This window comes from Musca autumnalis, unplaced genomic scaffold (assembly GCF_047663935.1).
Source record: "Musca autumnalis isolate F117 unplaced genomic scaffold, ASM4766393v1 scaffold_2, whole genome shotgun sequence".
Lineage (NCBI taxonomy): Eukaryota > Metazoa > Arthropoda > Insecta > Diptera > Muscidae > Musca > Musca autumnalis.
In genome coordinates, this window is record NW_027411755.1 from 198,603,801 (window position 1) to 198,619,340 (window position 15,540).

General features: G+C 32.6%; 1 protein-coding gene across 3 annotated transcripts in view; it reads right to left on the reverse strand.

Annotated features, from left to right (window-relative positions):
- Positions 1 to 15,540, reverse strand: part of LOC141395099 (uncharacterized) — a 325,045-nt gene that overhangs the window by 72,109 nt on the left and 237,396 nt on the right. For all 3 annotated transcript variants that reach the window (XR_012410541.1, XM_073970524.1, XM_073970525.1), the window contains one exon: positions 12,026 to 12,129. Coding sequence is in view for 2 of the 3 variants with exons in the window: in XM_073970524.1 (XP_073826625.1) it covers positions 12,026 to 12,028 (3 nt within the window). In the remaining variant the exon portion in view is untranslated. The remainder of the gene's footprint in view (positions 1 to 12,025; positions 12,130 to 15,540) is intronic.

Below are 15,540 nucleotides of genomic sequence, written 5' to 3' on the forward strand. Positions count from 1 at the left end.
TTTAGGCATTCCTACCGAGAATTGTGGGTAAAGATACAAGTTTTATAAATAACCTCCATATAAGAAGAAGACCCGATTTTCAACATTTTTTAGGATTTTTGCTATTTTGAAGATTTTAGCTTATTTTTCATACAAAAACAGTAGAAATGTATCCTTTGAAGTTCCAAGGTGTCAGAAAACGTATCTACGAAAAATTGGCACTATATGTTCACATTTTGATATTACCCCCATATCACGATACCTCACGATTTTAGCTAGTTTGACGACGTTAGCTACATTTTTTGACCAAAGAAGCTCTAATTTGCAATTTAAGGTTTCTAGTGGTTAAAAAATATTAACAATAAATTTAGGAATGTGTAGGCCCTCATATAACGTTTCCTCCTAATCAATGTTGCTGTAATTTCGTACAGCCGGTTCTCAGATTGGTAGGTAAACGATGCCGCCCGATGTGAAATCTTTTAAGGGGTTATGGACACATGCAAATTTTACAAAATCGATATTTTTATTGGCTCATTTTAAAGTCCAGGTAGAATAGAATTTCGAGTCGATCGGACAAAAGTTAGCTGAGATATGAGCGTTAGAAAGGACAAATTTATTGGTGACATCGACGTTTTAAACACGGTTTTCTCGAAATTACATTTTTGAAAGCAGTGCCTACTGATGATCCGATCTTCATGCATATGTTTTTGTGGGATTATTATACACATAAAAAGATAGTCCTTCAGCGAGAGATACTTCAAAAAATTTGACGGTTTTATGGCGAAAAATCTATCCAGACCCCAAGTATGTTTGTATGTCCGTCCCTCTGTCTGTCTTTCTGACTGGCTGGAGCGCACGATAACTCTCGAACTGATGAACCGATTTGGTCCAAAATTTGTCATTCGTAATATGTTGTCAAAGCTTAGTTTAAGTTCGAAGATGAGCCAAGTCGGATCACTTAAGCGAGAGACTGCCTTTAAGCGAGAGACTTTAAACAAAAATGTTGACGGTTTTATTGCGAAAAATCTACCAATTTTTATACACTCAGTCTTTAGGCTAACGAGGGTGTATGCACTTTCATACGGGAAAAAATGTTGCTTATCGAAATAATGGTTTTAGACCCCAAGTATGTTTGGACGAAATCCGTTTCAGACAATTTGGAGTCGATTTAGCAATGTCCGTCCTTCAGTCTGTCTTTCTGGCTGGCTGGAGCGCACGATAACTCTCGAACGGATGAACCGATTTGGTCCAAAATTTGTCATTCGTAATATGTTGTCAAAGCTTAGTTTAAGTTCGAAGATGAGCCAAGTCGGATCACTTAAGCGAGAGACTGCCTTTAAGCGAGAGACTTTAAACAAAAATGTTGACGGTTTTATGTCGAAAAATCTACCAATTTTTATACACTCAGTCTTTAGGCTAACGAGGGTATGTACACTTTCATAGGGAAAAAATGTGCCTCATCGAAATAATGGTTTTAGACCCCAAGTATGTTTGGACGAAATCCGTTTCAGACAATTTGGAGTCGACTTAGCAATGTCCGTTCTTCTGTCTGTGTTTCTGGCTGGCTGGAGCGCACGATAACTCTCGAACGGATTAACCGATTTGGTCCAAAATTTGTCATTCGTAAAATGTTGTCAAAGCTTAGTTTAAATTCGAAGATGAGCCAAGTCGGTTCACTCCCGGAGGTAAAGTTCAAAAATGTTCGAAAAATAGTGAGCACGATAGCTCTTAAAAGGAGTAACCGATTCGGTACATCGAAATATTTGCACGAGACGTAGATCAGGTTCGAATATGGACTATATTGGTTCACTCCTTCGGGTACCTCCCGCACAACATTTTGGAAACGTGCAGATCGAATCCCTTTGATTTTTGTTTTAAAAACTTGTATTCGCTGTCCTTATTACCACGGTACAAGTTTTTTGAAGGGCAAGTCCATAGTTCCTGAGAAAATGGCCCGAAAGCAGTAACAAATCCCTGCGGCACCATGTGTAGTGGCTAAAGCGCTCGATACCTCTCGAACGGATCTGCCGATTCGCTAAAATGATGCGCACGATAACTCTCGAAAGCAGTAAGGTATTAAGGAAAAAAAAATTGTATTGACAAATTTTAAAAAATTCAGAAAAAATAGTAATCGTCCGAACCCCATTACCACATAGGACTGAAAATTTTTGTAATTAAACGTAGTTTAATATAAAAAATTTAAAGTAAATCGAAGGGGTCGAACATCTTTAAATTGATTTTAAATATTAAATCGCGAAAATAACATCCAAGCCCACTGTGCAATTTTTTTTTGCTATTTTTTATTTAATAGCTGATAAAACAACAAAATATACAAAAAAAGATTTTTTCAAATTGGACCAATATTAAAGAAGTTATGAGTATTTCTTTGCATGTAGTTTTTACAGAATTTAACTTTTTCAAGACGCGATATCTCTGGAACCGTAAGTCAAAGAATCTGAAAATATACTAAAATGTTTTGCTAATGAGCAGCATCACCACAGCAAAAATTAAGGAAATCAAAAACCTCATCTTGAAAAAGTGTCCCATTTCACTCAGAAATCCCCATATATCTTGATCAGAGTAAAATTCTAAGTCGATATAACCATGTCCGTCCGTCCGTACGTCTGTTGAAATCAAGATACAGCTCGCAATTTTAAAGATAGAGCTGTGTAATTTGGTATAGAAGTTTCTATTACTCCTAGGATGTTTCGTATTGCAAATGGACTTTATAGGTCCATGTTTTGATATAGCCCCCATAGAACGGTACCACCCGATTTTCGGTATTTTGAAGATGAAGATGATTTTGAAGATGACGCTATTATCACACCGAAATGGCTGAAATTTGGTACTTGGTCTTCGATGGTGGTACACAACTTTCCCCCAGAACTTTCTTGGTACACGCCTTCATATGTCCCCCATAGAACGGTACCTCCCGATATTAGGTATTTTGAAAGTTGTTACCTCATTATCCCACCGAAATGGCTGAAATATGGTGTACAGTATTCTTTGTGGACACTAAACTTTCTACCTGAAATTTGTCGGTATAGGTCCACGGCTTCAAATAGTCTCCATAGAAAGGTACCTCTCGCTATTCGGTATTTTGGGGATACTAAACTTTTTGCCTGAAATTTGTCGGTATAGGTATTTTGAAGGTTGTGACCATAACAACGAACCGAAATGGCTGATATTTGGTATTTAGTCTATGTTGGAGGTAAAAACCTTTGCAACTGAAATTCTTTAGTATAGGTCCATGTTTCGATATAGCCCTGATTTTCGTAACTGACTGAAATTTGTTATTTTGTCTTCCATGTCTTCCAGAAGAGAGTTATCAGTATAGGTCCACGTCTTGGCCCTGGAACTTACTACGGAAGCTAAATACCTCGGCACTATTCTGGACCATCGCTTGTCATGGAAAAGAAATGTAGAGAAGCGAACGAAGAAAGGACTTATGGCACTCTATTCCTGTAAGAACTCCATTGGGAAAAGCTGGGGATTGAGACCACAGATCATACACTGGCTGTATGTAACCGTGGTCCTGCCCATACTTACCTATTATGAACTGGTCTGATGGCAAGCTCTTGGGAACAAAGCGTTACTTTCCAAATTATCGACTGTACAAAGAACCGCGTCACTGCTGATTACCGGATCGATTAAAAGTACTCCTCTAGCTGCTTTAAACGTCATCCTGGATCTCCAACCTCTGGATATCCTAATCCAGTTTCAGGCGGCGAGAACTGCTTTTAGACTCCGGGAGTCAGGGTGTTGGCGTGGTTTACACTTTGGACACTCGAATGTCCTCAAAACCAGTTGATAGTCGACTTGAGTTAGGTGACAATGGTTGCGTAAGCGATTATATGCCTACCTCATTCAAGTTTGACTCCTTAACTGTTATCTTCCCAAGCAGAGACGCATGGGCTAAGTGCATATCTCCTCTGGACGGTCTGGCAATTTACACAGACGGGTCCAAGATGAAAGTAGGTACTGGCGCCGGCGTCTACTGCGAGAATTCACTAATTAAAAACTCATATAAGCTTGACGATAATTGTAGTGTTTTTCAGGCGGAGATTCTAGCTATCAAGAAAGCAGGTGAATTGGTGAAATGGCTTGAAGGCAGTCTTACAGGACCGGTAACTATATACATATGTATAGTCAAGCTGCCCTCAAGGTTCTCAAGTCACGGACCATAAATTCAAGAGCTATTATTGATTGTAGGAGAGCTCTGCAGGATATACACGATATCGTTAAGCTATGTTGGGTTCCGGGTCATAGCAACATCATGGGAAACGAGGTAGCAGATAAACCGGCTCGAGGTGGCTCTAGGTATATCGACTTATCAGTTGATAAAACCGTCCGGCCACCGATGTGCCACTACATCGGCAAACTTCGGGATATCTTCAATGAGAAAGCACATCAAAGATGGCTATTGGAACCTGGTTGTAGGGTATCCAAGGCAATCTGGCCTGTGGTTTCTCGTCGAAGAACGGCTTCCCTCCTCTCACTTGATAAGTTAGGGATGAAAATCGCGGTGGGACTTATAACATGTCACTGCAGAGTGAGATCCCTAACTTCAAAATGGGACGACTGTGGCATTAACTACTGCAGACTATGTGAAGATGAGGAGGAGATAGAGACTGTCGAACATCTGCTTTGTAGGTGTCCCATGTTGCAAACAAGGAGATACCGTACACTAGGCAGATATGAGATAGACACTCTAACCTTCCTGTCTAACATAGATCCCATCGTCCTACTCAACTTTGCCAACCCTTAATAATCAGACTCTTTTCACTTTTACAGACAATTCCGTGGCGTCAATCTCTACATAAGTGCCCATAACCCCTTAAAGAATTTTTTACTGAATTGGCTGTAATTTGGTATTTCGGATTCTAGGTGGGTAGAAAACTTCACGCATCAATCTAGGTTCAGATTATGGTATATACATCATATAAAGTCAACTTCCGATTTTACGTAGTTTAAATGATGCACACACATCGTTCAAATGGAATAACTGTAACATGGTTTTTGAATTGGTGGAAAACATGGATTTACCATTCGAATTAAACCTTTTTAAAAAGAAAGTGATATTTTTCACTTAGCATATTCCACCTCTTCGCTTGTATTGACAAATAAAAAAAAAATAGCAAAAATGGTAATTATTCGAATCCCACTACCAAATAGGACTTACAATTTTTGTAATTAATCGTAGTTTTATTAAAAAAAATTCAAGAAAACCAAAGAGTACAATCATTTATAATATTTGATTTTATATAATAAATCGCGAAAGTTGCATCCAAACCCGTTTATGCAGAATTTTTTCCGATATTTTATTAGGTAGCTGATAAAGACATAAAAATACAAGAAAAGAGTTTTTTTTTTGTGGACCAATATTAAAGAAGTTATGAGTACTTCTTTGCATATTGTTTTTACCGAATTCGACTTTTTCAAAACCACTTTTTGAAAATGTGTCCGATTTCTATCAGAAATCCCCATATGTAGTTAAGTCAATTTGCATTTGATGCTAATATTTGTGGGAAATCCATGGTGTCTCTACTTCATAGTTTTTGATGATATTATTATCTTACACACACACATCCACACTTGAACTCGAAAATAGAAGTGAATAGCAGAAAACATAGCGTCGCAATTTTCGCCAAATGAGCATATTATAATCCTAAGATAATCATGATATGTATGTAGTGAATCGTGTGAATATCTTGACTTGCAGATAAACATATTTATATGATAATCGAATTTTTGTTGTTTCTGATGATGATAACAAAGTCGTATTTTGGTTAATATTTGAACTGGAAATAATAAGTGAAACGAATATATGATACTGAAAACACAAAATAGGTAATGTTAAAGTGTAATGAATCCCTGAAGTAGGTCCAGAAAATAAATTGGGAAATTTTCGATGTGACAATTGTCAGTTGTCTCATCGGCAAAATGACAATTACCGCAAGAAAAAATACCTAAAACAAATATGTACTTTTCCATGCTTTGGAAGGCTTCTTAATCAAATTAAAATGGAGTTGTACAATCTAAATATTGGTTCATGAATAAATACTGAAATGTTCAAGGTATCCACAATTAAATATTCTGTAATATACTAACAAATTATTAAAAAAAAATATTAGAATCAAATAATTATTTTATTTGCCTTTGTTATTACAATGATTTAAAATAAACACAATTGTTGTAATAGCATTTGTGTTTTCAGCTATATTAGCTTTAATTATTGACAGTTTTATTCCAAATAAATTTTGCTTGTTTACATTGCACATTTAAAGTAAAAAGAGTGTCAACATTATATTTGTTAATAATATATGTAAATAAAATAGCATCATAAATTTAACTTAATTATACTTGTTTAATTGTTTGCATATTTGTAATTCAATAAATAAATAAATACGCATGCAATAATCAGCACCACAACCTTGTAAGGGATAGTACAACTCTACACCAGCCCTGTTAAAAATGTGTAGTCTTTTGTATCTAAGTTCACATTTTATCACCTGTAATATCATCTCCGCCTTGAATATTAAAAATTAAGAAAACTCAAAATTTACTACACATTTAATTTGTCATTCTTCTCTTCAATGTAGGCCATCCTTAACACCTAACACATAATCCCTAAGGCGCTTTAGTACAATCAATCTAAACTAACCTCATTATTGTGTGAACTAAACCCAAACCACAACAGCAGAAAATACTCCTCATTGTCACTATTGACCCAGTTAACGATGAGACTCAATTTACCCGACACCATATCAAACACTAAACAGGGAGATAGTAGTACTCAAGGCAGGATTATAAATCACTGTACGTGTGTGTCAATATGAAATGTGTGTAATTTAACCACACAAACACATTCACACATTCAGAATTACAGTCGCAAGGGCTTGTAATAAAACCCCAAAGTAACACTTTATGAAGTTGCAAAAGTAAAAACACAACAACAACACCAACTGCCACACATTGAAAATTAAATGTATAAAACTCAGTTCGTGTTTTTTCTTTTGTCCTTTTGAAGTAATGCACACCGTGCCATGTGGAGTAGAAACGATGAGGTAAAGTTTTTTTTTTGCAATACTTCTGGGGCACACTTCATTGTTTCGAACTTAAAAAACACAAATTCCCAGAGGCTGAGCCGACAGGCACATGGAGCATGTCCTCAAATATGTATATGATCCGGATAGTGAAAATGTGGGCTGACATGTTCACACAACCACATGTGAAGAGCAGCAACATTATTGTGAGAGTGAATGGGAAGTTTGTTTTTTTAAGTGGTGTTAAAGCTTGGGAATTAAGTTGGAAAGTGAGGGTACATACGAGGGATACGAGAATTTTTTTTATAAAAAATTAAGATGACACATGGGAACTTCTATAGGTTGAGGTCTTCTACACAGAGCAGAGCAATGAGGTCTTTTATAGATAGAGAACCAATTAGGTCGTCTATAGATAGAGAACCAATAAGGTTTTCTATACCTTGAAAATTCTTTAAAATAATCCATGTGTGTCTTCCTTGAAAATTCTTTAAAAATAACCCACGTGTGTCTTCCTTGAAAATTCTTTAAAAATAATCCACGTGTGTCTTCCTTGAAAATTCTTTAAAAATAATCCACGTGTGTCTTCCTTAAAAATTCTTAAAAAATAATCCACGTGTGTCTTCTTGAAATTTCTTTAAAAATAATCCACGTGTGTCTTCCTTGATAATTCTTTAAAAATAATCCTCGTGTGTCTTCCTTGAAAATTCTGTAAAAAAAAACCACGTTGATATCTGTTGAAAATTCTATAAAAAATCCACGTTGATATCTGTTGAAAATTCTGTAAAAAATCCACGTTGATATCTGTTGAAAATTCTGTAAAAAATCCACGTTGATATCTGTTGAAAATTCTGTAAAAAATCCACGTTGATATCTGTTGAAAATTCTGTAAAAAATCCACGTTGATATCTGTTGAAAATTCTGTAAAAAATCCACGTTGATATCTGTTGAAAATTCTATAAAAAATCCACATTGATATCTGTTGAAAATTCTGTAAAAAATCCACGTTGATATCTGTTGAAAATCCACGTTGATATCTGTTGAAAATTCTATAAAAAACCCACGTTGATATCTGTTGAAAATTCTGTAAAAAATCCACGTTGATATCTGTTGAAAATTCTATAAAAAACCCACGTTGATATCTGTTGAAAATTCTGTAAAAAATCCGCGTTGATATCTGTTGAAAATTGTTTAAAAAATCCACGTTCATATCTGTTGAAAATTGTTTAAAAAATCCACGTTGATATCTGTTGAAATTTGTTTAAAAAATGCACGTTGATATCTGTTGAAAATTGTTTAAAAAATGCACGTTGATATCTGTTGAAAATTGTTTAAAAAATGCACGTTGATATCTGTTGAAAATTGTTTAAAAAATCCACGTTGATATCTGTTGAAAATTGTTTAAAAAATGCAAGTTGATATCTGTTGAAAATTGTTTAAAAAATGCACGTTGATATCTGTTGAAAATTGTTTAAAAAATGCAAGTTGATATCTGTTGAAAATTGTTTAAAAAATGCACGTTGATATCTGTTGAAAATTGTTTAAAAAATGCACGTTGATATCTGTTGAAAATTGTTTAAAAAATGCACGTTGATATCTGTTGAAAATTGTTTAAAAAATGCACGTTGATATCTGTTGAAAATTGTTTAAAAAATGCACGTTGATATCTGTTGAAAATTGTTTAAAAAATGCACGTTGATATCTGTTGAAAATTGTTTAAAAAATCCACGTTGATATCTGTTGAAAATTGTTTAAAAAATCCACGTTGATATCTGTTGAAAATTGTTTAAAAAATCCACGTTGATATCTGTTGAAAATTGTTTAAAAAATCCACGTTGATATCTGCTGAAAATTGTTTAAAAAATCCACGTTGATATCTGTTGAAAATTGTTTAAAAAATCCACGTTGATATCTGTTGAAAATTGTTTAAAAAATCCACGTTGATATCTGTTGAAAATTGTTTAAAAAATCCACGTTGATATCTGTTGAAAATTGTTTAAAAAATCCACGTTGATATCTGTTGAAAATTGTTTAAAAAATCCACGTTGATATCTGCTGAAAATTGTTTAAAAATCCACGTTGATATCTGTTGAAAATTGTTTAAAAAATCCACGTTGATATCTGTTGAAAATTGTTTAAAAAATCCACGTTGATATCTGCTGAAAATTGTTTAAAAAATCCACGTTGATATCTGTTGAAAATTGTTTAAAAATCCACGTTGATATCTGTTGAAAATTGTTTAAAAAATCCACGTTGATATCTGTTGAAAATTGTTTAAAAAAAATCCACGTTGACATCTGTTGAAATTTTTTTAAAAAATCCACGTTGATATCTGTTGAAAATTGTTTAAAAAATCCACGTTGATATCTGTTGAAAATTGTTTAAAAAATCCACGTTGATATCTGTTGAAAATTGTTTAAAAAATCCACGTTGATATCTTTTGAAAATTGTTTAAAAAATCCACGTTGATATCTGTTGAAAATTGTTTAAAAAATCCACGTTGATATCTGTTGAAAATTGTTTAAAAAATCCACGTTGATATCTGTTGAAAATTGTTTAAAAAATCCACGTTGATATCTGTTGAAAATTGTTTAAAAAATCCACGTTGATATCTGCTGAAAATTGTTTAAAAATCCACGTTGATATCTGTTGAAAATTGTTTAAAAAATCCACGTTGATATCTGTTGAAAATTGTTTAAAAAATCCACGTTGATATCTGCTGAAAATTGTTTAAAAAATCCACGTTGATATCTGTTGAAAATTGTTTAAAAAATCCACGTTGATATCTGTTGAAAATTGTTTAAAAAATCCACGTTGATATCTGTTGAAAATTGTTTAAAAAAAATCCACGTTGACATCTGTTGAAAAATTTTAAAAAATCCACGTTGATATCTGTTGAAAATTGTTTAAAAATTAACGTAGATGTCACTCGAAAATTATTTAAAAAATCTACGTTGATGGCCCTTGAAAATAGTTTAAAAAAATCAACATTGATGCCCTTGAAAATTCTTTAAAAAATCTACGTTGATGTACTTTAAAAATTCTTTAAAAAATCCACCTTGATGTCCCTTAAAATATGTTTAAAAAAATCCCTTGAAATTTCTTAAAATATACACGTGTATCTACCTTGAAAATTCTTAAAAAATCTACGTAGATGTCCATTGAACATTCTTTAAAAAATCCACTTTGGTCTTTTAAATTCTTTAAACATCCACGTTGTTCTCCTTTGAAAATTCTTTAAAAATTCCACGGGTATCTCCCTTGAAAATTCTTTAAAAATTCCACGGGTATCTCCCTTGAAATTTCTTAAAAAATCCACGTGCATCACTCATGAATATTCTTTAAAAATCCACGTGTATCTCCATTCAAAACTCTTTAAAAAATCCACGTTTATGGAGTTGTTGATGTCGAATGAAAATTGTTTAAAAAATCCACGTTTATGGAGCTGTTAATGTCGAATGAAAATTCTTTAAAAAATCCACGTTTATGGAGCTGTTAATGTTGAATGAAAATTCTTTAAAAAATCCACGTTTATGGAGCTGTTAATGTCGAATGAAAATTCTTTAAAAAATCCACGTTTATGGAGCTGTTGATGTCGAATGAAAATTCTTTAAAAAATCCACGTTTATGGAGCTGTTAATGTCGAATGAAAATTCTTTAAAAAATCCACGTTTATGGAGCTGTTAATGTTGAATGAAAATTCTTTAAAAAATCCACGTTTATGGAGCTGTTAATGTCGAATGAAAATTCTTTAAAAAATCCACGTTTATGGAGCTGTTGATGTCGAATGAAAATTCTTTAAAAAATCCACGCTTATGGAGCTGTTGATGTCGAATGAAAATTCTTTAAAAAATCCACGTTTATGGAGCTGTTAATGTCGAATGAAAATTCTTTAAAAAATCCACGTTTATGGAGCTGTTGATGTCGAATGAAAATTCTTTAAAAAATCCACGTTTATGGAGCTGTTAATGTCGAATGAAAATTCTTTAAAAAATCCACGTTTATGGAGCTGTTGATGTCGAATGAAAATTCTTTAAAAAATCCACGCTTATGGAGCTGTTGATGTCGAATGAAAATTTCTTTAAAAAATCCACGTTTATGGAGCTGTTGATGTCGAATGAAAATTCTTTAAAAAATCCACGTTGATGGAGCTGTTGATGTCGAATGAAAATTCTTTAAAAAATCCACGTTTATGGAGCTGTTGATGTCGAATGAAAATTCTTTAAAAAATCCACGCTTATGGAGCTGTTGATGTCGAATGAAAATTCTTTAAAAAATCCACGTTTATGGAGCTGTTGATGTCCCTTGAGCTTTAATAGTTATCTCTTGAAAAAATACTTTTATGGAACATCCCATATAAAGTCATGTAATGAATATTACCAAGGACCCTGTTCTCCTCCCTAAAAATGTATGTGTGAGTCACTTTTACAGATTTCATCCTTTGCCACCAGTCATACTGTGTGTGTGTATTCTCGTTGCTGTTGTTATCCTTATTGCTGGCAGTTGTTGTTTTTATTTGCACAGGATGTTATGAATTTATGTATTTTGAATTGTAAATTAAGTAGAAAACCAAACAACAAGCATTGGTTGTTGGTAGGTTCCAACGGCAACAACAAAAAAACGACAGCATACATAGTTTGGTATCCAACAACAACACGAAGAGTGTGACTGTTGCTATGTTTTGTTTTCGTTTGTTTGTTGGTCAAGAGGATTAAAATGTAGTGGAGCACCACTGGAGTACTGAACCACAACAGTAGCAGCATAAGCAGCAACAACAACAACAAATGATAACATGCACATATTTTAACAACTCTGTTAAAAGCCTCCGTATGTACCATCCTATCAACTGTACAATCTTTTCCCATATAGAATGACAGAGATAATTTATGAAATGGATTTTATATTAATTATTAAACAAAAACGTCAGATGAGAGCTTTTTCCAAAAAATAAAATAGAGAAAAAATAATTGTATATTATAAAAAACAACAACAACAATACTTACCATTGTTATTTGGGTTGGCTTGAAATTTAAGCTGTTTATTTTAAAGATATTATTTTGGGAAATTGTTTCTGGTCTTAAGCTGCTGCTGCCACTGTGAGGAAGAGCTGAAAATAGACAAAAATAAATATTTAATTATTATAAAATGTTTTTCTACAAATTATTTTTGTTGAAAAAAAAGATGGCATTTTTGCCACGGTCAACCATGACATTGTCAACATCTCCGTTTACATTTCAGATATGTGTTTAATTGGGGAAAATAAGAATGAACAAAGAATAATTCTAAAAAATATATAAAATTCTTAAAGATCAAACAGAAAATGGCAAACTAAACTGAAATATTTTACAATAGAAACTTAAATGCCATAAAACTTTCCCTAATCACTTGATAATCCCCTTGAAATTCATTAGACAAAGTTCTGGACAAATCCCCCACACATTTCACATAAAACTCAATTAAAGTTGTAAATCTCTTAAGAAACTTTTAAACATAAACTAAATAGTTTTCTTAGAACAAAAATAAGATGTTCAGGGGAGCACTGAGGGTAGTATTAAGAGGAGTGTTGATGGCAAACATCTTGAAAACACAAGCTGCTCCAAGGCAACTCCCCAATGACCAGATGACATAGTAACACAAAAATACTCATAAATCAAAGATGACAATAAATATAAATTAAATTAATTTTTGTTATTTAGAGGAAACTAACAACTATTCCATGTCAGTGCTCCCCAATTGCGTGTGTTGTAATCTGTGGGCTTCTGGTAAGATTTTCTTGAAACACACAATTTATTGCTTTATTTGTCATCGGTAGTCCCGCTGGAGATGTGGGAATAAAAATCATATTTACTAATTAGCACAAAGGACAAGGAGGCTAACAACAACAACAAAAAAGACATGTGGAACAATGGATGCTGACTAATAAGGGAGAAACCCATCATTACTTACATTTAAGAAAGAGAAATATAAAAAAAACATATTTAAGGACCTGATAATCCCCCTTGAAATGGATGAACAATTATTTAAAAACTTTGAAATTTGCCTTGATTTTTTTTTACTCCTCGTTTGAGGACCCTTAAAAATTGTGGAACTTCTAATCTCCTTTGAAAAGTTAATTAAAAATCAACGTTTGAGGAACTTAGAACCTCCTTTGAAAAATTATTTAAAAATCCACGTTTGTGGAAGTGATAATCTCCCTTGAGAAATTATTTAAAAATCCACGTTTGTGGAAGTGATAATCTCCCTTGAAAAATTATTTAAAAATCCGCGTTTGTAAAACTTACAATCTACTTTGAAAAATTATTTAAAAATCCACGTTTGTAAAACTTACAATCTACTTTGAAAAATTATTTAAAAATCCACGTTTGTGGAAGTGATAATCTCCTTTGAAAAATTATTTAAAAATCCACGTTTGTGGAAGTGATAATCTCCTTTGAAAAATTATTTAAAAATCCACGTTTGTGGAAGTGATAATCTCCCTTGAGAAATTATTTAAAAATCCACGTTTGTAAAACTTACAATCTACTTTGAAAAATTATTTAAAAATCCACGTTTGTAAAACTTACAATCTACTTTGAAAAATTATTTAAAAATCCACGTTTGTGGAACTTATAATCTCCTTTGAAAAATTATTTAAAAATCCACGTTTGTGGAACTTATAATCTCCTTTGAAAAATTATTTAAAAATCCACGTTTGTGGAACTTATAATCTCCTTTGAAAAATTATTTAAAAATCCACGTTTGTGGAACTTATAATCTCCTTTGAAAAATTATTTAAAAATCCACGTTTGTGGAACTTATAATCTCCTTTGAAAAATTATTTAAAAATCCACGTTTGTGGAACTTATAATCTCCTTTGAAAAATTATTTAAAAATCCACGTTTGTGGAACTTATAATCTCCTTTGAAAAATTATTTAAAAATCCACGTTTGTGGAACTTATAATCTCCTTTGAAAAATTATTTAAAAATCCACGTTTGTGGAACTTATAATCTCCTTTGAAAAATTATTTAAAAATCCACGTTTGTGGAACTTATAATCTCCTTTGAAAAATTATTTAAAAATCCACGTTTGTGGAAGGGATAATCTCCTTTGAAAAATTATTTAAAAATCCACGTTTGTGGAAGGGATAATCTCCTTTGAAAAATTATTTAAAAATCCACGTTTGTGGAAGTTCTAATCTCCGTTGAAAAATTATTTAAAAATCCACGTTTGTGGAACTTATAATCTCCTTTGAAAAATTATTTAAAAATCCACGTGTGTGGAACTTATAATCTCCTTTGAAAAATTATTTAAAAATCCACGTTTGTGAAACTTATAATCTCCTTTGAAAAATTATTTTAAAATCCACGTTTGTGGAACTTATAATCTCCCTTGAAAAATTATTTAAAAATCCACGTTTGTGGAACTTATAATCTCCTTTGAAAAATTATTTAAAACTCCACGTTTGTGGAACTTATAATCTCCTTTGAAAAATTATTTAAAAATCCACGTTTGTGGAACTTTTAATCTCCTTTGAAAAATTATTTAAAAATCCACGTTTGTGGAAATGATAATCTCCTTTGAAAAATTATTTAAAAATCCACGTTTGTGGAAATGATAATCTCCTTTGAAAAATTATTTAAAAATCCACGTTTGTGGAAATAATAATCTCCTTTGAAAAATTATTTAAAAATCCAAGTTTGTGGAAGTGATAGTCTCCTTTGAAATATTATTTAAAAATCCACGTTTGTGAAATTGATAATCTCCTTTGAAAAATTATTTAAAAATCCACGTTTGTGGAACTTATAATCCCCTTTGAAAAATTATTTAAAAATCCACGTTTGTGGAAGTGATAATCTCCTTTGAAAAATTATTTAAAAATCCACGACATGAACCTCTCCGTTGAAAAATATTAAAAAAAAATCCCTTCAAAGACACTGATAGTGATTACGTCCCAACAAACATGACATCCAAAGGTATTGAGGCACATATTTGATCCCCCCCCCCTTTTTTTGTCTAAATGTCATTTTTTCCACACGACTGCAACTGAACCGGCTTCCCACAAGCCATCCAATTATAAAATAATTTTCAATGTATTTCCGCTTTTTAATAAGAACAAACAAAATACAATTGTAACAACTTAAGCAAAACGAAGATACTTCAAAGAAAATACGTCTTATCCAATTATGTATGTAAAATCATAAAGTATAAGAATAATTATTATATAACTAGCTGAACCCGGTGCGCTTCGCTACCCCTTTAGATTGATATGCATTTGAAATTTTACGGATTTTTGAAATCAGAAAGAAATCAAATTCAAAAATTTAAAGTAAAGTATTTATTGTAATGCTTTAGGATATACAATGTTTTTTGTTTTTCCTTCAGGAGCGTAAACAAACAAATCGGCCGGTCTACCTACACGTGAACATGCAACGTAGGGCTGACCATGAGAAAAGCAAGAACATGCTAAATTTAGGCCGCATACACGAAGAGTCTGTCCTTGGAATTTATTTATAGTCATTGCAAATGCCAAACGTACA